This window comes from Adiantum capillus-veneris, chromosome 8 (assembly GCF_014529385.1).
Source record: "Adiantum capillus-veneris isolate H3 chromosome 8, ASM1452938v2, whole genome shotgun sequence".
Classification (NCBI taxonomy): Eukaryota; Viridiplantae; Streptophyta; class Polypodiopsida; order Polypodiales; family Pteridaceae; genus Adiantum; species Adiantum capillus-veneris.
The window spans coordinates 27,473,495-27,495,879 of record NC_140938.1 but is presented as its reverse complement, the minus strand read 5'-3'; the positions used below and the strand labels follow the sequence as shown (position 1 = coordinate 27,495,879).

At 44.5% G+C, this 22,385-nt stretch overlaps 1 protein-coding gene across 1 annotated transcript in view; it reads left to right on the top strand.

Annotated features, from left to right (window-relative positions):
- LOC147451845 (kinase family with ARM repeat domain-containing protein) overlaps positions 1-22,385 on the top strand; it is a 102,336-nt gene that overhangs the window by 34,493 nt on the left and 45,458 nt on the right. Inside the window, exons 6-7 of the mRNA XM_086517717.1 lie at positions 16,232-16,293; positions 16,559-16,645. Coding sequence (XP_086373843.1) covers positions 16,232-16,293; positions 16,559-16,645 — 149 coding nt within the window. The remainder of the gene's footprint in view (positions 1-16,231; positions 16,294-16,558; positions 16,646-22,385) is intronic.

The window sequence follows — 22,385 nt, the reverse complement described above, 5'->3', positions numbered from 1 at the left end:
TTCCAAGGGGCGGGTGGGAATGGGTAAAGGCTACAACAATCCTTGTGCCTTATGCCTGCCAAACTTGACCTTCTAGCATACTAAACAGCTGTGTACAAAGTCGTCCACATCTTTCTTGAGTCTCGACCAAAAGAAGTAACGCTCCACACCTATCAAGGTGGTGTCGATGTCGCGGTGACCCGTAGAAGGTGGACAATGGCACTCAATCAGAACCTTTTCCCTCACCGGCTGTCTGACGCACAACATCGTTTTCTTCATCAAGTAGCCATCCCGTATGGAATATCTTGCTACTACCTCCCCATTCTGTATTCGAGTGAATACATCAGAAAAATCCGGATCTGTGGCGTACTGATCAACCAAGTCCTCGAAGCTTCTATGATGAATCGCGAAAATAGCCAAGACTAACAGCTTCCGAGACAAAGCATCTGCCATCAAGTTTTTCTGTCCCTGAACATGGACAATCTGGAAGTGAAATAGTGACAAGATGTTAGCCCACCGCATCTGCTTTTTCGAAAGCCGATTCTGTGACAAGAAGTAGCGTAAACTCTGATGATCACTGATGACCGTGAAATCGGCTCCGAGTAGGTAATGTCCCCACCGAGTAAGAGCATGGATCATTGCTAAAAGCTCTTTCTCATAAATCTGTGTTGTCAATTCTGGCCTTGAAAACAATCGGCTTTCGTAGGCAATGACATGGCCTTCTTGCATTAAGACCGCTCCCAAACTACGACCACAAGCATTGCAATATACTTCAAGTGACTTTTGCAAATAGGGCAAAGTCAATACTGGTGTAGTAGTCAAATTCTCTTTTAGTGTCTGAAAGGCAGTTCCCTTTGTTGGTCTCCACGAGAAAGAGACTCCTTTCGGTGTTAGAATGTGCAAAGGGGAAAGGGGAAGCTACCTCTGCAAACTTTCGAATGAACTGCCGGTAATAAGAACACAAGCCCAAGAAGCTTCTAACTTCATGAATATTTTTTCGAATCTGGCCAATCACGTATGGTGTCAATCTTGGCCGGGTCCAATTGTACTCCTGTTGCTGCTGAGACAATGTTCTCCAAGAAGTGTACCTCTGGCAAGAAACAATCACTCTTTTTGGCATTGTTAACTAACTTGTGATCCCGCAATGCCTGGAAGACCTGTAGCAGATGGTGACGATGTTCTGCTTCACCCTTTGAGAAGACTATAATGTCATCAAAGAAAGTGCCCACAAATGATCTATACTCTCGGAAAATCCTATCCATCATTCGGTTGAAAGTCGCTAGAGCATTGGTAAGGCCGAGAAGTATCACCAGAAATTCATATAAACTGAAGCTTGTCCGAAAGGTTGTTTTGCAGACATCTCCCGGAGCGATTCCGATTTGATGATATCCGCTTTTCAAATCAATCCTGTTGAAACAAGTGGATCCCTGAAGTCGGTCAAGAATATCACGATCCTTGAAATCGGAAATCTGATTTTGATAGTGATTTTATTGAGAGCTCTGTAATCAATGCACATTCTCCAAGATCCGTCTTTCTTCAAAACCAACAACACCGGAGAGCAGTAGGGTGAAGTACTCGGCTGGATAAGACCCTTTCTAGGAGGTCGTTTACTTGGTTTATGATCTCTTCATTCTGGGCTCGGCTAACAAGGTAAGGTGGCCGGTTTGGTTGTGTGCTTCCAGGAATCAGATCAGTGGTGTGATTCTGAGGACGAGATGGGGGCAACTCACTTGGAGGTCCTCAGAGAAACAATAAGCATGTGTGGAGAAAATCTTGGCGTTCTTTGTCAAGCTCATACATGTTCATTCTGTGTTCATCATTTAACTCTTTCAAGTAGATCGAGTAAACAAAGAGACCGGATTTCATTAATTTGGAAATGGCTGAAGCCAATACAATAGGGATGGACTCGCCCTTCGATTTTACATCAAGTACAATTTTTTGGCCCTTTTCATTTGTCAAGGTTGCTTTCTTTCCTGTTGGAATTAATTCGAACAATTATGTTGTAAGAGTATAATTCACGAACCGTTTAAAAATGGTAAGAATAACCTAACCACATATTGGAGAACATCATTGACATCTAAAGCGGGTTCGCCCTTAAGTGGGCCGAGTTTGAACTTATGTTCACAGAATCGTATGGCTAGAGTTTTATGTGCCTAAGATTTTGCAAGTCGTCATTGATGCTTGCAAGGTGAATCATTTTTTATGATTTTGCAAGGGAGAGACGCTAATGCGTGTCTGGAAAACACTGCTGGTCGCAAGAGGAAAAGATCGGAAAGAATTGCCGTCGTACACAAGGAATCTTCGGATTAGAACCATCTAACTACGTTGAGCGACGGCCCCGAACAAGAACCTTCTTTAAGGTGATCGCAGACTCTATTTGTGAAAGAAAGACATCAAGATTAATGCTCTATGACTTGGGCATTCCCTATGTGGGAGGACACAAGAGGTTTAATACCCTCTGGATTAACATCGCAGGATTATGCGCAAGGACAGATACCTAGATTGATTTCTAGGAAGATTATTCTTCTCAAATTTGAGAAGACAGAATCTAGTTAACAGAGTCTCAGATAAGGAAACTTTGGATCTGGAGGAAAAAAAACAGAAAAGACGTGTTGCGTGCAGCAGTGCACAAGGGATCTTCGGATCAAAACAATTGGCCTACCCAAAGCAAAGGCCCGAAACCCGAAATAAGAACTTACTTTGGTAAGATGACACACTTTGTTTGCCACAAGAAGATTCACATGAGCTTAATGCTCTCGACATGCCTATGCGGGAGGACACAAGAGGTTTAATATCCTCAGAACTAATAGCGCAAGGTTATGCGCAAGGACAGAGACCTAGATTGATTTCTAGGACGATTATTTTTCTCAGGATTGAGAAGGTGGAATTGAGTTAACAGATTCTCGGAAAGACGTGAATGATGAGTTCTTACGTGGCTCGTTACTTTGATGATTGGTGAAGGATATCCTCGAGGTACTAGAGGAGGGACATGAACCGGTAAGGTAAGTATTGAATTATTGAATTTTTAATTAATTTAATTTTTAAGTTCTCTTTTGAGAAAGGACTAGCTCAACTCACCATTGAGCAAGATTTGGAATCTTTCCGGTTTTTCCCAGGCAATTTAATTGGATCTCTACAGTTGAGGGCAACTGTTTATAAGTGAGAGGGATGTTGCTTAATTGGCTATATCTGACAGAGAAATAATTCTAAAGGAATTATTGGAATTTTAAGTGAGAGGGTTTTTCTCACTGGAGACATTTGAGTACAAAGGATTGCTAGTGTGTCATTCAGAGTAATGACAGGAGTACTATGAAAGGGAATATTTATAAGGCCACCAGGAACGGGTACTTCTAATGCGTCACATCGGATGGGTGACAGGGAGCTTCGGAAAGAAGTATTCGACCATCTGGGAACGGACATCTCTGATGCGTCATAGAATGGGTGAGAGAGAGCATCATGAAGGAGATTGTATCGTAAGTTCGGTAGGAAAGGACTAGGTGATGGGGATTCTTGATGCGTCACAGGTGTGTGACAAGTGCATCGGAAAGGGAATATTTTTAGTCAAGAGGAAATTCCGAACTGTGTTAGAATTGTGCACAAGAGCACTTGAATGAAGATGGGTTAAGAGGAAACTTTGAGGAAAAAACGGATGCTTTCTGAGAAAGCGGATTGCTTTTCGGGAAAGCAGATGCTTTCCCGCGAGGAGTCTATGTTTGCATTGCAACCGTGCATGTGGCTGCATCCAGGGACGCCTGGAAAGTGCTATGAAAGCATTGTTTTTAACTTATAAGGTTTTGTTGAGTTTTTGGACAGATTTAGTGTAACAGACTTGGACACTCCAAGTCAAGAATCTACCGCGACAAGACAGGAATTCACTTCAAAACAGTTCACAATTTGATTCGACATCGGCCCGGCTGAGTTCCGTGCCAAGAGGTATTGGCCCCAAAGACTGACGCCCCTTTCGGTATTTCTTTTTGTATTAAAATCTGTGCTGAAAGTACAAGGGAGTGATTGGGTCTCACTCTCAGACTCTGCGTCCAGATGCTCTGAGAAGTGGGAGCCCAAACAACTCTTATAAAGGTTTACATGGGATGCTAAAAGCAGAGCCCCAAAAGATGCCAATTTAAAAGCATTCAATAAATAAAGCAAAGCTTCAAAAGCTCTCTCTCTCTCTCTCTCTCTCTCTCTCTCTCTCTCTCTCTCTCTCATGCTTTTGCGTAGAATTCAGCTCTGAATTGCATAGACAAAAGTGTTCGTACAGTTGTCGTAAAACGCGGACTTCCGTACAGCCAGTGCCACGTCAACACTCCGTATTTTCCGCCAGGTTTTGCGGGTCTGCCACTTCAGCATTTCAGAGTGAAATCCGGGCCTGCTTGGTTGCCAGAGAGAGAGTGTGTTTCGGCTGCCCCATTTGGGCACGCCGTCACCTGTTTGTGATATACCCCCTCTCGAAAGCATTGTAATCGCCCTGGATTACGCCTGCAAAACAGACAGAGGCCATAAAGTGTCTTAGCAGACACTAACTGTTAGTACCGACGCACTAGGAACACACATCCAGCACATGTACCAATCGATGGTCACATCACAGGACATCACTTGACATCACATGACAAATCACATTCAAAAATTCATTCGGATCTTAGACCATGATCAATCGGCAACGTATTTAGCAATCACATCTAGATCCACTTGGGACCTCTCAGATGCCCGATTGACTAATCCTTATTGCAACCATGTCTATCGAGATCGTTCAGACCGAAATGTTGCAGTCATTTCGTCTATCAATTCCTGCACTCAAACAAGTCAAGAACAAAGTAATATCATATTATCGGGAATTCCAGTTCATAAAGTCATACAGCAGAATACTGTCAGCTCACAGTATCCCTGAAACTCAAAGAGACATCAGTGACTTTAGTATAAAAATCGAGGCAATCTCTTGACAAAGGAGTGGAGCGACTCCTCTCTTGTGTATACCCGCTGCACTAGATTCGGCCCAAGCTGAGTTCGGGGTTCCATTTAGAATAGACTATGTTAATCCAAATGCTTCAAGGTATAGATTCACAATCTGAGGAGTATCTGCTAGGTCCTCCTCCTCCATCCACTTCGCATCCAATGCAGGATAGTTCTTGAATTTAACCAAGAACCGCCTTATCGCTTTACCCTTAACCGCGTGTAGTACAAACACAAGCCCAAGAAGCTTGTAACTTCATGGATATTCTTCAAATCGGGCCAATCACGGATAGTCTCTATCTTGGCCGGGTCCATCTGCACTCCTGCTGCTGAGACAATGTGTCCCAAAAAGTGTATCTCGGGTAGGAAAATTCACTTTTCTTCGCATCAATCACCAACTTGTGATCTCGTAATGCCTGAAAGACCTGTAGCAGATGTTCTCTATTTCTGCCTCATCCTTGGAGAAAACAATGATGTCGTCAAAGAAAGTGCCAACAAATAGTCTGTACTCTCGAAAAATCCTGTCCATCATTCTGTTAAATGTGGCTAGAGCATTGGTTAGGCCAAAAGGCATCACCAAAAACTCAAATAGCCCAAAAATCGTCCGAAAAGTTGTCTTGTAGACATCTCCCGGCGCGATTCGGATCTGATGATATCCGCTTTCGAAGTCGATCTTGCTAAAATACGAGGATCCCTGTAGTCGATCAAGAATATCATCGATCCTAGGAATCGGAAATTTGTTCTTGATGATGATTTTGTTGAGAGCTCTATAATCGATGCACATTCTCCAAGATCGGCCTTTCTTCAAAACCAACAACACTGGAGAGCAATAAGTTGAAGTACTAGGTTGGACAAGACCCTTTTCCAAGAGGTCTTTCACTTGGTTCATAATTTCTTCGTTCTGGGCTCGGCTCACACGGTAAGGTGGCCGGTTCGGTGGTCTGCTTCCAGGTATCAGATCAATGGTATGATCCTCAGGACGATTTGGTGGTAACTCGCCTGGCAGGCTCTCTGAAAAGCAATCGGCACGAGTGTGGAAAAAATCTTGGCGTTCTGTATCAAGTTTAGACATATTTGTCCTATTCTCATCATTCAACTCTTTCATAAAGATCGAGTAAACAAACAGACTGGATTTCATTAGTTTTGAAACGGTCGAAGCTGATACAATAGGGACAGACTCGCCCTTAAAGTTTCAGATCAAGTATAATGGTTCGGTCCTTCTCTGTAGTCAAAGTTGCTTTTCTCGCCCTTTAGTTGACCACGGCGTTGTTCTTATGGTACCGGGGAATTCCCAAGAGGACAACCTTCCAAGGGCATTATGTAGAAGTCCTTGTGTCCCAAATACCCCTGACAATGCAACCGAAGTTTGCCAATGACAGGTGTAATGGCTACGTCCCTGTCGGGTAGCTGCTAGAACTGCCTCTGCTAGTGGTCCCATCCGATCGGGTGTGATCTCAAGCCGTGCCGCCAATTCAGGTGAAATGAAGTTGGCCTTGGCTCCTCCATCAAAGAAAATGAGGGCTTCTTGGTCTTTCACTTTGCCTTAAGCTCGGCAAAGTTCTGTACGCTCGTCGATCGTGCTTAAGTTAGTACCCATGCAATATGGATCTAGTCCTTCTTTCATCTTGCCTTTTCGTCCACGTTCCTCAGCTGCTTTTGAACTCTCAGGTCTTTCTTCATCTTTGTCGTTTTGTTCTTTCGGTGCCTTTTTAGGGCACTTCGCAGAGATATGCCCAATTTCCCCGCATCCAAAGCACTTTCCCTCTTTGGTGTAGTTAGCCCTCTCTCGAAGAGTGAGCTTGGGTCGTGCATCCTTTTGTTTCTTTTCTGGGTTGCTCTTCTTCTTGCTACTTTCATAGTTCGAAGTCTATTCGGTCCTTTGCGTCATGAGTTCATCTGTGGGGTAGTTCAAATTGCCTGAATGAATGGCAAAACCCCGTTTCGCATGACTCATCAGTTCCTGGATGGAATCTGACTTTTGCTCTAAGCAGTGATCTCGGATCTCTGTAGGAGTCCCCAAGGTAAACCGCTCAATCTGTTCTTTGAACGAGATCTTTCTAAATGAAGAAGCAGTTCGTATGTCGCGTTCGTACTCCCGAGTCAACCAAGAAGAAATAAAAAGCCTTTTAAATTTCAGCCATTTAACTGGCGCTTTCTTGTTCAATAGAAGCGTGGACCACCAAGTTCGAGCATTTCCCTTGAAGTACGAGGGAGCCCTCCGGATCTTGGAGTGCTCTGAGTAATGTCCTCCAGAGAAAGCTATGTCAAACGAAGCATCTCGAAATCGAGAAAACGTGTCAAATTTAATTGACTGTTCACCTTCTTTAAACTCTCGAACTTTCTTGCTTTTCTCTTTTAGAAAGTCATACTGGTTGGCTTTATAAAAATTCTTCTTCCTTGCATAAATCTGTTGTAATCGGAGTCCGAACTATCCGAAGACGAGTCTTCTGTAGAACTGTCAACAACTGGGGCGAGATTTAGACTTCTTTGCCTTTTTCTTGCCCTTTCCGAAGTGTTGCTTTTTGCTTCGCTTTTTTCCTTTTTAGTCTTCTTTGCTCGAGTCGGAGCTAGAAGAACTGTAAGAAGAAGAAGAAGAAGAAGAAGAAGAAGAAGAAGAAGAAAAAGAACTGGGTACTCCTTCAAATCGCACATGCTTCTTTTGCTTTCTTGCCGAGGCAAAAGTAGACTTACGACCCAAATAACCCGGGAAGTCGGTGCCTTTCTTTTGCTTTTTCTCATGCTTTTCGGTTTTGTTCTGCGCGTCAAAAGTTTGGCTAATCCATGCAACAACCACCTTTCTAATTCTTGCTCCGTAAACATCCTTGCAGTAGGAGGTTTCCTGAGTGCCGGTTTGAGGGGTGGCTCCGTGGTTTGCCGCCACTGTGAGTGCACCTCGTCAAAGGAGGTCTGGGTGAAAATTTTTGCAAGTTTAGGGTCCTTTGCAAAATTCATCATTAGCTTTGTCGCATCATCGACCAATCTCCGATGTTCCATCTCTTCAAGCTCCGCCTGAGTAGGCCAGGGCGGGCGGTACTCCTTGCGTGAATCTTCTTCGTGATCTCTTCCCGCATCTCCAGATGCAAAGGAAGTCGACTGTCCTTTGCTTGAATCCATAAGTGCAGCGTAAAAGGATCGGATTTCTCAGTAGAAGAGAAATCTGCCGTGCTTTGATACCACTGTAACAGACTTGGACACTCCAAGTCAAGAATCTATTGCAACACGACAGGAATTCACTTCAAAACAGTTCACAATTTGATTCGACACCGGCCCGACGGAGTTCCGTGCCAAGAGGTATTGGCCCCAAAGACTGGTGCCCCTTTTGGTATTTCTTTTTGTATTAAAATCTGTGCTCAAGGGAGTGATTGGGTCTCACTCTCAGACTCTGCGTCTAGATGCTCTGAGATGTGGGAGCCCAAACCACTCTTATAAAGGTTTACAAGGGATGCTAAAAGCAGAGCCCCAAAAGCTGCCAATTTAAAAGCATTTATTAAATAAAGCAACACTTTAAAAGCTCTCTCTCTCTCTCTCTCTCTCTCTCTCTCTCTCTCTCTCTCTCTCTCATTCTTTCGCGTAGAATTCAGCCCTGAATTGCGTAGACAAAAGCGTCCGTACAACTGCCATAAAATCTGGACTTCCGTACAGCCAGTACCACGTCAGTACTCCGTATTTTCCACCGGGTTTTGCGGGTCTACCACGTCAGCATTTCAGCGTGAAATCCGGGACTGCTTGGCTGCCAGAGAGAGTGTGTGTGTGTTTCTGCTGCCCCATTTGGCCATGCCACGTCACTTGTTTGTGACATTCAGACCATTTTTAAAGGTGACCGGCCGCCCACTTAATAAGTGGGCATCCTATGAGTAAATAAAGCAGTAAAAACCAGCCAGCGATTTTTCTCTCTCTTTTTTTGGCAGAATAGCGGAAAAAAAAGAAAGAAAGAGAGAAAAAAAACGGCCGCAATCTCTATTCGGGCAGCCAGTGCTTTGCTATCTTTGCTGTGGCCAGAGAGGTACAAAAGCATCACACGCCCTCTCCCAGAGGGAAGAGTAGTTTTTGCAAGGAGAAGATGCTACTGCAAATTTTCAGCCGCAAAGATGTTGCGGGTGATGCCCATGGCTGCCCCAAGTGTACCAGATGTCGCCAGGACCTAGTGCGCTTCCCTCGCGAAGAAGTGCCTGTAGAGCATGTTTCCATCGCGACAAGATGCTGTTTCTCTCTGTTTTCAGCCCATAAACGTCGTAGACGTGGCTGATTTACGAGAAGGAACCCACCTCTTTTATGTGTAGGATTGGAAGAGAGGATTTTCTATGTAGAGATCTCTTCCGGGGAATTGCTTTTCGAGAATCGAGTTGCGTTTCGAGCGTCGAGACTTTGAAGGTAACGATTTTCATGTTATGAACTTTGAGTATTTGTTTGCAGGTGTACTTCCTCTGACTGAGGGAGTAGGAGGAGAGGAAGGCATGAGCCTCTGCAAGAGAAAAGCGCTTTGAGGAATTAGAGCCAGATCAGCCCAAGGGTTTTGTACCTGAGTTTGGGAAGTAGATCCACGGATCGGAGAGAGGTAGCCTCTCGAGTTGTGATCCGGAAGTTTGAGATTTCCAAGTAAGAGGCTTCCGGGAACCATCAAGTCTTATTCTAGAACGAACATGGTAATACATTCGGTTCAAGTGCTTGTATAGACTTCTCCTTAGTAATAAAGATACTATTACGGGGGGGACCAGCCCATCTTCTGGTCCTAGTACTGTGACGATCTTCTCACTCTCTCTCTCTCTCTCTCTATCTAATTCTCTCTATATGCTCTGGCTTTAGTAATAAGTGATAAATTCTATTTATCCGAGTCTATTTTATATTGCTATGCTCTCCCTTTTGTGACAAGGATCTTGGCGGCCGAAGAAAGAAGGGAAGCTATGGAGCTTGAGCGTGAGCAAGTACGCGAAGCTCAATGCATAGCGGCCGAAGAAAGGCGAGCGGCCTTGGAATTAGAGCGTGAGGCGCAGAGAGACCAACGCATGCAAGAGTTGGTTTTACAAGTACTCACCTCGAAATCCGAGCTGGTCAAAGATGTGGGCAGTTCATAAGGTAGCATAAGTAGAGATGCGGACTCCAACAATCCAGTCACTAAGAAGTTGACATTCAGTAAGTATGACGGTAAGATGGATGCTAATGTTATTCATTCTTGGTTGCATAAATTTAATGCTTACTTTGCGACAACTAAGAAAACAGGAAATAGCAAAGTTTTGATGGCAGCAATGTATCTTGCCGATGATGCCATTAATTGGTATCACGCATGGCAAGAGGCACAGTTGGCCGCACACCTAGAGGAATCCGAAGAAGACGTTCCCCTTTCTTTCAATTGGGCCGACTTCCAAGACAAGCTCAAGGCGCGGTTTATGCCACCTGAGTACTTAGCGCGGTTGAAAGAAGATTGGTGCAATCTCAAGTAAAATGGTATGCCAGTCATGTCTTTCTCTAACTGTGTTTTGCAGCTCGGCACCCAATTACGCAAAATCAAGTGATGAGCGCAAAGAGGCATTCCTTTTCGGAAGTTTGATGTCGAAGTACTTGATCCCGTGGATCTCAACAAGGCGGTAGCGATTGCTCTCGCACAGGAGATGAAGCACAACAAAGGAAAGCCTAAGGAGAACAGTACCTCTCAGACTCCTCTGAACGGTAAGAACGATAACTCTTCTAGCCAATCTTCCTCTAATCCTTCGGAAAAGAACTCTCAAAATGAATCTAAGGGTAAAGCTAAAACACCTGCTAAAACCTAAGCTAACCCCGGATGGAAAATCTGCACAAGCAGTTGTAGGAGGATACACAACGCGAGAAGAACAAGTCATTTATGCTAAGGAAGGTCGATGTTATCAATGTCAAGGGTCATATTAAGAATGCTTGTCCTAAGACAGCACCACCTAAAGAACCCAAAGCACCGACAACTACCACAGTCACTTTAGTGAACCAATCTGAGTCTCCACATGTTTCTGACATATATATTGATGATTTTCTCTTCAAAATAGTAATGGTCATGTGAAGGGTCCACGTTTTGCCATATTGTTTGATTCAGGCAGTATGCATGATGTGATTGGTGCCTCTTGTAGAGAGAGCCCGCCTAGAGGTTAGGCAGACAACTCCTCTCGAGGTGTCGGGCTTCGCTCCCGGTATGGACTCTCTCATTACGCAAGAGTACCTTGATGTGTTATTCACTGTTCAACAAGCTTCCTTCCGCCGAAAATTTGTCGTGTCTCCTCTCTCAGGATGTGATATGATTTTGGGCATTAGATGGTTTTGTGAGCATAACCCTCTCATCGATTGGGCCAACAATATGCTCACTCTCAATGCCAAAAGTGACTCTCCCATGATCATTCGTGGTAAGGAGGGTATGCATTCTTTACCTCTCATTTCTCATGTGCAGGCCAAGCGTGAATTACGAAGAGGAGCACAAGCGGCATTCATCTATGCCTCTCCAGTTACCCAGAGCATTCACGCTCCATACAGGTATTCAGCTTTGTTTATGAAGTATGAGCACCTCTTTTTGCAGGATGATCTTCCACCACGACTCCCTCTCGAGCGGCCGGAGGATCATCGCATTGAACTAACGGAGGGGGCACAGCCAGTCAGTAAGGCTCCCTATCGTTTGAACAAGACTCAGGAAGAAGAATTAGAGCGGCAACTCACGGAGTTGGTGGCCAGAGGATTCATACGTCATAGTGTAAGTCCTTTTGCTGCTCCTATCTTATTTGTCCGTAAGAAGGATGGCTCATCTCGTTTGTGTGTCGATTACAAGGCTTTCAATAAGATGACCGTCAAGAACAAGTTTCCGATGGCTCAGATGTATATTCTCAATAGGCTCAATGGGGCAATGGTTTTCAGTAAGGTCGATCTCAAAAGTGGATACCATCAGGTAAGGGTATTCAAAGGCGCAATCTACAAGACCGCCTTTTGCATTGAGCTAGGGCAATGGGAGTATGTGGTTATGCCTTTTGGATTGACAGGTGCCGTGGGTACATTTAACCGTTTCATGGTAGGCCGTTTTGGCGATATGGTAGGCATGTGTATGTTTATCTTTCTTGATGATATTCTCATTTTTTTTGCATCGTGGGAACAACATGAAAAGGATGTAGAAAGGGTTTTAGCTCGTTTGGATGAGTGTCAGTTGTACATTGCAGCTAAGAAATTTGAGTTTTTTCTCACTGAAGTTACTTATCTGGGTTATATCATTTCTGTAGAAGGCATCAAGCTAGATCCCGCGAAGGTGGAACAGGTTCGTAATTGGGAATTGCCCAAAACTGCATATGATGTGCGTTTATGTCAAGCATATAGTTTGCATATAGAGAATTTTGCACGCATTGCCGCGCCCATGACAGATGTTTTGAAAGGGGTAAAGACTCGCCGACAACGTGTGGATTTACCGAAGCCATTGAGGCTTTCGCAGCTCTCAAGGTGCGGTGACAGAAGGGCCGTGTCTCATCCTTGCCTCTTGGGATGACCCCTTTGAGGTGTGGACAAATGCGAGCAATGTCGCCATAGGAGCCGGAAGTTAAATAGTGCAGAAAAGAACTATTCAATTTATGACAAAGAACTTCTGTTTGTCATTCACTCTCTCAAGCAGCATTTTTTGTATGGTAGAGAGTTCACAGTTCACAGAGACCACCAAGCCCTCAAGTGGTTCTCTATGCCTAGTGCACATTAGAGTGATCGCCAAGCACGGTGGTCACAATTTTTTGAGCAATTTGAAGGTTTGATTATGTGCCTTGTAAACCTGACCCTGTTGTAGATGCGTTAAGTCGCAAAGGACAGATCCTGGCTCTTGAGTCAAGATTCACAATTTTTGCACAGACCACCAAGCTCTCAAGTGGTTCTCTATGCCTAGTGCACATTGGAGTGATCGCCAAGTACGATGGTCACAATTTTTTGAGCAATTTGGAGGTTTGATTGAGTATGTAGCTAACCCTGTTGTAGATGCGTTAAGTCGCAAAGGACAGATCCTAGCTCTTGAGTCAAGATTCACAATTTCTATTCAGGGTATGTCTTTCGACAGCATGAAGAACCGGGATGCAGATTTCGAGTTTGGTAAGCAATGGTTACAAGCTCTTGCTTCCCAAGGGCCCAACAACTATCTCATTCGTGAAGGTTTGTTGTACTTTCGTCACCGTCTATGTGTGTTGCCCTCTCTCAAGACAACCATATTGCACAATGCTCATGACTCTCTCACGGGTGGGCACAGGGGGATGAACACCACTTTGGAAAAAAATAGAAAGATTCTTTTATTGGCCTGAAATACGAAAGGATGTGTTTCGTTATGTCACACAGTGGACCATTTGTCAAAAGGTAAAAGCTCCTCAGGGCAAGCAATAAGGCCTCTTGCTACCGCTGCCTATTCCCGATGGGCCTTTTCAGGATATTTTTATGGATTTTGTGACTAACCTTCCACCTAGTTTGCATTCAAGGAACACTCAATGTTTGACAATTGTCGATTGTTACAACAAATTTTGCATGTTGATTCCTTGTAAGGCTACAATCACCGCCCAAGATGTAGCACAGTTGTTCATAAAGCATTGGTACCCCCTTTGTGGTTTACCGAAGTCAGTCGTTTCAAATAGAGATGTTAAGTTCACGTCCAATTTTTGGCGCGCACTCTTTGAAATTTTTTTGCATTAAGTTGAATTTTTCATCAGCTTTTCATCCACAGTCAGATTGTTAAATAGAAATTTATAATCAATTGGCTTTTGATGTTTTGAAGTCATATGTGCATGATCAATGGTGTCATTGGGAGCTCTATCTCCCATTGGTTCAAGCCATTTTGAATGACTCTTATTCCTTTGTCATTGGTAGAACTCCGTATGAGACAGCTTTTGGCTGCTCCAGTCACTTTTGACTCGCTCGGTTAGCCAAATGCCTGATGCCAATGCTAAAAGTCAGTCGTTGGATGAGATTTCTGAGAGCGTGAAGCTTCGGCTAAGCAAGGCTCAGGAGTCTTACTCACGACAGGCTAACAAGCATCATCAGGATGTTTCTATCAAGAAAGGGGATTGCGTTTATTTAAGAATCATGAAGCAATGTCTTAAGCAAGTCGGAAAGAAGTGTCCTAAATTGTCTTTAAGAATGTATGGTCCATTTCTTGTTATTAAAAACATCAATGAGGTTTCTATTTAATTACAATTGCCTAACTCATGGTCAATGCACAACGTTTTCCATGTTTCTTGGTTGAAAGTGTTTCAGGGTACACCTCCAAAGGACATTTCCGAAGACGAAGAGCCTAAGATAATCGATGAAATTGAAGTCATGGAGCCGGAGCAAGTGTTGTTGCATCGGTTTCATGGCACAAAGAAGCAAGTCAGACAATACTTTTTGAAGTTCAAGGATCGAGGAACCCGCGAGGCAGTGTGATCGATGAAGAGTTTTTCAGAGATTACCCAGAGTTGTTGGCAGACTACAAGGAAGCCATGCAGCTCGGTACCAGACTCTGGTACCTCACTTTGAAAAGGAGGGGATGTCATGTGCACATCTAACCCTATGTGCATGTGGACTACCTATCTCAGGTCTAGGGTTCAAGTTAGCTTAGGAAGTGTTTTGGCACCTTTGTGAGCCTGTGCATGTCCAGGCATTTAGATTAGTTGCATATCCTCTGGTTGCACACAGCATGATCATCAGCATGACATTCAATACCCATCATGAGCATTTTACAGAGCATAGAACCCTTTTTCCCAAAATACACATTTTTCACTTATTATTTAATAAGTGACTTTTGTTGGAAAAATGAGTAGGGCAAATTGCTAAGGCACTATAAAAGAAACCTAGCGCTAGCATTTTTTAGTAGAAGAGACAGAAGAAGTTCTAGCAACTTGCAGTGTTCTCTCCTAAGCAAGACCGGAAGAAGACAGCCTAGCTAGCGTTTTCAGCCAACAGCAGCCGATAGGGTTTTGGGTGCAGATCCTCTTGCGTTTTTGCTACAGATCAGCCTGGCATTTTTCAGTTTGCAGATCTAGCCTAGCCTTTGCAGATTCCGGCGCCATATCAGCCCAACACATCAACGCTTTCAGTTTTGAGCACTTAGCCACAGAAGATCTAGCCCCTAGCCTCGCAATTGACACCCGTGACTCATACATCTAGAGCACACGCTTTCCTTCTTTGCTCTTCCTCAATTGTCATGTTGATGATAGAGGTGGGAGTGGGTGTTTCATGTTTCCCTTTTTTGGCATGCTTCCTCTACTTGTTTCTTGGTGTGGATCAGCACCTCTACGCATGAAGAGGTCTCTCGTGCCTTCTTCTGCTTCTTTGCTTGGACGGTGAGCACTTGCGCCTTAATGATATTCAGCTCTTTTGCCATGGATGGCTGAATTACTCCTCCTTCAAGCTTTGGTCCAGGAGCGCATGTCCTCCAACTCCTCCTTTAGTTTGTCGATTTCTTCATCTCGTGCTGCCACTCTACTTTTGAGAGAGGCACACTCCACCTCTAGAGCCGTGATCTTCTCCAATAGGGCCGTATTGTCGATGTCGAGAGCCCTATTTGTCTCTTTCTTTTTGGCCAAAATGGCTTGCTTGATGGCTGCCTCCACCTCATCCCTCGTCATCTTGTCATCCTTCTTCTTGCTTGATTTCATGGGAGTGTTCGATTTAAGTGACTTCTCTCTCTCATATGTGAGCATGAGGAGGGAGTGTGTGTGTGTGTGTGGTCCAAACGGAGCATCTATGATCAGATCAGGTTGCAGTCCCTACATGAGCTCCCTTGGGCATAGATTACTGTCTATGATACTTTACAGGAGCAGACGCTTGTGGAGGCAAGCAATTTTATAGATCTTAGATGGTTCTCACATGATTCCTCCCACTAGTCTCACAATAGGAGATTTGCATCCTACCTTGGTGTACCATATAGAGATTCGATGGAGTGGATGTGGTCGATTTTGGAGGAACAACATAGGGGCTTCTGGGTCAAAAATTTGACTCAAGGCCGTCAGGTAGGTGGGCTTAAAGGTCACAAAACTCAATGTCCAGTAATGACCTGGAATATGAGCACTTGGTTCAAATGTCCTCTTGAATTTCGTGCAGAAAAGAGGGAGTTGATTATGGAAGCTTGGTTCAAATGTCTTCCTGAACTTTTGTGCAACATAGAGAGAGGGGATAGTGGGAACTAAGCCCAAGCTTCTTACAAACATGCAACAGGGCATCCATCTCTTGACGAGGGAAGTGTCAGTGTCTGTAGGGTCCAACTGTTAGTATGGAGGGATCTTGATATTGTTGTTATTTTGAACGTTAACAATCTTTTGTTTTCTGGGTTTTTAACTGATCTATGATGTGTGTAACAATGTAGGATCTCCTTATTTTCGGGATGATACAAGGTTGCGGGCCATCCGATTCTTAGACCACATGCTAGTATGTTTCATTTTTTGTATGTACTTAAAACTGAAACGAATGCTTGAGAGAGATGTCCATTTTGTCTTGTCCTTAGTTTGGTATTTTACCTTGATGAAAACTCAAGGTGGGGTTCTTGTAAGCCAGCTTGATGTCATGATAGATGCTTTAGTTATTAGCATGGAAGATGTTCCATTGGAAGTTGCATTTATCATTACAGCATGCAATGATCAATCTTTAATCTTTCATTTGTCAACTCATTGCTCTTATGTTTTCCGGGGTGTAGGAAAGAGACAACATGCAAAAGTCGGAATTTTTGAAGGCATTGTCTACAATGTGGACAAGTTTTGATGATCGAGTGCTTCGTTATAAGGTAAAATAACTGAGTCAGTTTTGCTTTACGCCCCCCCCCCCCCCTCTTTGCGTGCGGAGAAAAGAAAAAGAAAAGAGTAACACTCGTCAGGGTCATATTGGGCTTTATGTTAATTCTCTCCCTCTCTCTCTCTCTCTCTCACACACACACACACACACACACACACACACACACACACACCACAAGATTGACATAGGAAAGATGTTAGGGGAGAGACATCTCCAAGAGAGATGGCAGGGAGGTCACTAGACTTATACGACATGATCTGTTTTAGTTGGATACCGAGAGGGCATGGATACAGCCTATACAGGAGTTGGGCACGAAGATGACTACATACAGAGAACATTTTCTCGAGCTCATAGAGGATGGGTTCTTATGTAGGCTTGCCTTCATGGACACTTCACTTGTCCCATGTCTTACAATTTGCTATACAGGAGTTGGGCACGAAGATGACTACATACAGAGAACATTTTCTCGAGCTCATAGAGGATGGGTTCTTATGTAGGCTTGCCTTCATGGACACTTCACTTGTCCCATGTCTTACAATTTGCTATTGGACAGAAACAGATATCATCACACTAGTTGGAGATTGAGATTGGCCGATTTCAAGGCATCTCAGCTAAGGCCAGGTTGTGCCAGCTGTATTAGAGAGAGCCAGAGATAGATCTCCACTATTTATGCCAGTGTACAGCACACTATTAGATACGTGGTCGCACTGCCTCTTTAGAGAGGGTTTATGGCCTCCATTTAGAGTTTTGGGATACCAAGATCAGAGAGGATCAGAGATGTCTTGGACTCTATCTACTGGAGATTCAGCGACATTGAGCAGGTTACTGAGAGAGAGAGAGAGAGGCTCAAAGACGGGGAGACACACCTAGAGATAGAACAGAGTGTTCTTTTATCCAGGGACGAGAGCAGCTAGAGAGGAGGGATATAGGGTATATCACTAGCCAAAGGTACCGAGTGATCGAGTAGCAAAACTGGGAGATCCACGATAAGGGGATGTTCCCATTGTCAGGGGAGGTTGCAACAGAGGAACATATCTATATTGGCAAGACACGGGAGACGCCCTGTGCAAAATCTCTCCATGGAGAACATCGACACAATCATGCACCAACTGTTGCGAGCCATCTCTGGATTCTGATACACACATATCCACCATTTTGTATCTGTTCTTTGAGATACACACCCACCTTTTGTATATGTACCCCTCAGGCTCTTGCTACCCACCTTTTACAGTTCTACTAGTGTTTTTGTTTAGTTAGTTTCTTTCTTTTTATCCAGACCTTGTATCAGATTCACCATGATGTAACTCTTTGGTCTCATAGGTCGTTTTGGCCTTTAGAAGACGTTAATATAACATTTCATCTCATCTCATCCCCCCCCCCCCCACCCCCCCCCACCCCACTTCTTCCCCCCTCTCCTAGCTCTTGTAATGCTCTAGTCGGTTGCCCCTTCTGGTTACAGTCCTTAGCTTTTGTGCAAGTTTTATGTTTTGTCATTATGTTTGTTCCCTTTTTTGTTTTGGATGTCAGTGGGATACCACAGTTGTATAAAATCTCTCTCTCTCTCTCTCTCTCTCTCTCTCTCTCTCTCTCTCTCAATAAAAAGTTAGGGCTTGCACCATTTGTAATTACATAAAAAGCTAACATGCGAGTTACAAAATTCAGCTATACCGAAAATTTAGATACAACCAAAGGTTGAAAAAATCCCAGGCATAGTACATGGTGCATAGTCAAGGGGAAAAAATCTAGGGATCAATACAAGAGATAACAATGCATGCAAACAAGTCTAAAAAGGGAATGGAGGAGAAGGGGTCCAAGTGATGCAATGTCCGAAACAGAGCCTCTCTCTCTCTCTCTCTCTCTCTCTCTCTCTCTCTCTCTCTCTCTCTCTCTATACATACACACACACACACACACTTGAGTTCGATAGATCTTTGAGTAGTTTCCCACGCCGTTAAAAATTCTCTTCTTCTTCTTCTTCTCTTCTCTCTCTCTCTCTCTCTCTCTCTCTCTCTCTCACACACACACACACACACACACACACACACACACACACACACACACACACACACACACACACACACACACACACTTTTTTTTTTTTTTTGTAAATCAATTTGATTTAACTAACTGTAGGAAACCTCAAAGAGAGGAAAACCCACCAAAAGATGTACTAAGGAAAGGAACACAGGAGTGTTCGGCTGTGTAAAATATCTAAAAGCATTCATAAGAAAGCTGATGCATCTCTAACATGATATCACCAACTTCCAAGGCAAACCGCAAAGACTGTCGAAGGGAAATCTTGAAGAAAGGTAGTGGATCCGTATGAATGCGATGGAACATATAGCCATTACGCTGTCGCCACACGCTCCAGTATGCCCAAAACCTGACCCACATGAAGAAGGCTGCAAAGCACTGCAACGCCGGCGAGAAGATACCAAAAATCCAAAACCGCTTATGGAAGACCGTCGTGGGAAAACTTAGCCGCAGACAAGCAGAAACCCGACGAAGGAATTCTCGAGTGACACAGCAATCCCACAAGAGGTGACAAACATCCTCGTCGGCAGACAAGAAACGGACACATGATGAAGAGCGGATACGGCGCCTCTGAAGAAAGGTACTCACTGGGAGCACACCAAGCAAACACCGCCAAAGAAACAAACGCTCTTTCAACGGCAAACGACTTTCCCATGTTGCAGATATAATCCTACGCCACCAAATATCTGATTTATGCATGTACCAAATAGCGTTGCAATGATCAGCAATCCAGGGACGAGGCAGAAGAAGAGCATACGCCCGGCCAGCAGAAATATCTTGAAATGGCATTTCCCCAAGCTTCCAATCAGACATGCGATCACCATCAGCCAAAGGTGAAACTGGTAAGAAACTTGTCAACATTTGCTGTAATTCTCTCCAAAATTGGCGATAGTGCATACCCAATCCAAAGCGACGAGTGGCAAATGGAAACTCGAAAGTGAAACCAGCTGCGTCCACCACATCCTCAACCAGTCGAATGCCACGGCAGGAAAGGAAATACGCTTGGCGAGGCGAGCGGTTGACCAAAGTAAGAGAAAAAGCCCGACTCCAATGAAGGCTCTCCACACGAAGTGAGTTTCCTTCCCTCCGAGCATTCCATGAGAGATGAATCGTAACCTGTTTCCATGCAGAAAGCAAGGTGGAAGAAAGAGGGCATCCAGGAATACGACCCTCCATCTTACCAAATACTACCTCCCACATGGATGATTGCCAGTGACCAAATGAGGATGTAACCACATGCTGACTCAAGTGTGCAAACATAAGAGTCCAAGGCTGAGATTGTTGCACAAGTGTAGGCAAAAGCATAGCCTTCCTAGCAATGACATGCCTACGTAGGTCCAAAATATTCAAACCACCAAACCGCTTTGGTGTACAAAGTTTTGCCATCGATATCAAGCGCAAACCTTTTTTGTGAGCACGCGTTCGCCACAAATGAGCAATTCGCAGGCGAAAATGTAGCGGCCAGGTAGAAAGCTTCCAGTAATGCAATTTAACATTCAGGCGATTCATAACCCAATCCACTTTCTGTGTGTGAGTAACATTCCATCCAATTGGATAACCCAAATGCCTAGTGATTACATTTGGAAGGACAATCTCTCCTGGCCACAAGAGAGCATGCCAATCACAAGAACGGAGCGGCAGAAGCTTTGATTTACAGAAATTGACTTTAAGACCAGCCGCAAGCACAAACAATTCCAAAGCGTTCATAATCTCTTGAACATCATTTTGCTGATTGTGGGGCATAAAGAGCGAGTCATCTGCATAAGCTTGCCCAATAAAAGTACGACCCGATGGTAGCTGCAAACCATGAAGACGCTCCACAGAGGTCAAGTTATCAAGATACATCAACAAAGGATGAGAAGCAATTGCATACAGCAAAGCACTAATAGGGCAACCTTGCCTAACCGAGCAACCAAGCGGCCACGATTCTGTCAATTCCCCGTCTAGGATGCCCGAAGACGTACTACAATCATACAAGAAATAGACCACATTGGCCAACTTAGGACCAAATCCTAGACATCTCATGGTGGCAGCAATGAAGTCCCAGTGCACAGTGTCAAAGGCCTTTTCAATATCAACTTGCATGACTAACACATCTTGTTGCGTATACTTAGCATATTCCATGCCAATTGTCACCAGCGTGTGACTACTATCTATCCTTTTTGTTGATTTCTTTCTTATTATCTATTTACTTTCACTTTTTGGAAACACCCCTCGGGAAATCTAACTGCCCTGCATTGCATAGCTAGTGTGGAACTGTCCAGAGGGAGTCCAGGCCTGAGGGCAAGAGAGCACTAAGGTTGGACAAGGACTATGGTTAGCCAAGTGGGGTCATTGACTAGCCAAAGTGGAATCCTTTGCTACAGAGGCTACATTTCAGTTTTGGATGTGGCCGCAGTGTACAAAGAGGGTCGGATGACCTAGAAAGATACAATGGCAGCATCTCCTAAAATTTAGGGAACTGCTATTTTGGGACCTGAAAATGTCTTCGCGTCATTACGTGCAGTTTGACATGGGGATCATTTTGTTACTCTGTGGCCAAGTCAACAGAGGCTGCAGGTGAGATATTTTTAGACCCGAGGGTCTAAAGCGGGAAAATGCACAAATGAGTGACACTTGGCACTCTGAGGCCAGTTTACTACTTATAGAGAAGGCAAAAACGTGATTTATAGCTGGGAGGCTCATTTTGCAAGTGTCTGTCACAGGTTAAGAGCTATGGAGTGCTTGCTTTCCCTCTTATGCACAGTGCGGTGCCAGGAGTGATGCCCTGCACGCTACGCACTGCCCTCTCTCTCCCCTTTGGCAGTATGTTATGCCCCTCTAGTGGGCTTTTCATTTGACCAATGTACAGTTGTGTGGGTTCATGCGCGATTGCCGAGGCAAGAGCCTCTTGCACAGGTACTGGATTAGCTAGCGGCTAATCCCCCCGCAGGTACAGGTGAATTCGGAGAGGTTTCACGCCAGAAATCTCGTCCGATTCAAAGGGCAAGTAGCCCTACAGGTGCGGGAGCTCGAGGACTTGCTAGGGATGCGACCGGCACGCGAAACGGAGCCCGAAACAGTGAATTACAGCCTGCTGTGTATTTTTGCAGGTTTAGGGTTTTGGCCCTAAACGGACCCTAATACCCCCAGGAGGTTCGGGGACGCAAGGGGACCGCTGTACAGGCGATCTGGCGCATTTTCAGGGCTGAAAACAGAGAATTCAGCGTGCTGCAGATTCTCGCCAGGTTTTGCAAAGTGCCCGTATGCGTCGGGAAAGTCAGTCAATGCGTGGGAATACTGACTGTGAAGGGTTCTAGTACAGTTATGCTGCCGAAATCAGGCTGGAACAGTGGAAATTCAGCCGAGTTTGTGCGGGGCAGCTTGTAGGGAACCACAGCGTTTATTCCCTCTTTTGAACAATAAAGAAATACCGAAAGGGGCGCCTAAGTTAGGGGCCAATCTGGTGTCCGTCTACTCATACAGGTGCAATCTAGCAGCCTGTATCCCTCTCCCCTTTGTTGTGTCTTGAAAGTACAGGTAAAATAGACGACTAATAATGGGTGAAAGCTAAATCAAGGTTTAAAGTAAAGTCTACCGCCCTTTTTGGATTGAACAGGCCGGTTTCATGGTTCCATCGACGGGATTAAATCACTTTTTCCCATAGAAGTGAGCCTTGGTCAGTTTTGGGCTTGAAGACACAGGGGATCATAGACCAG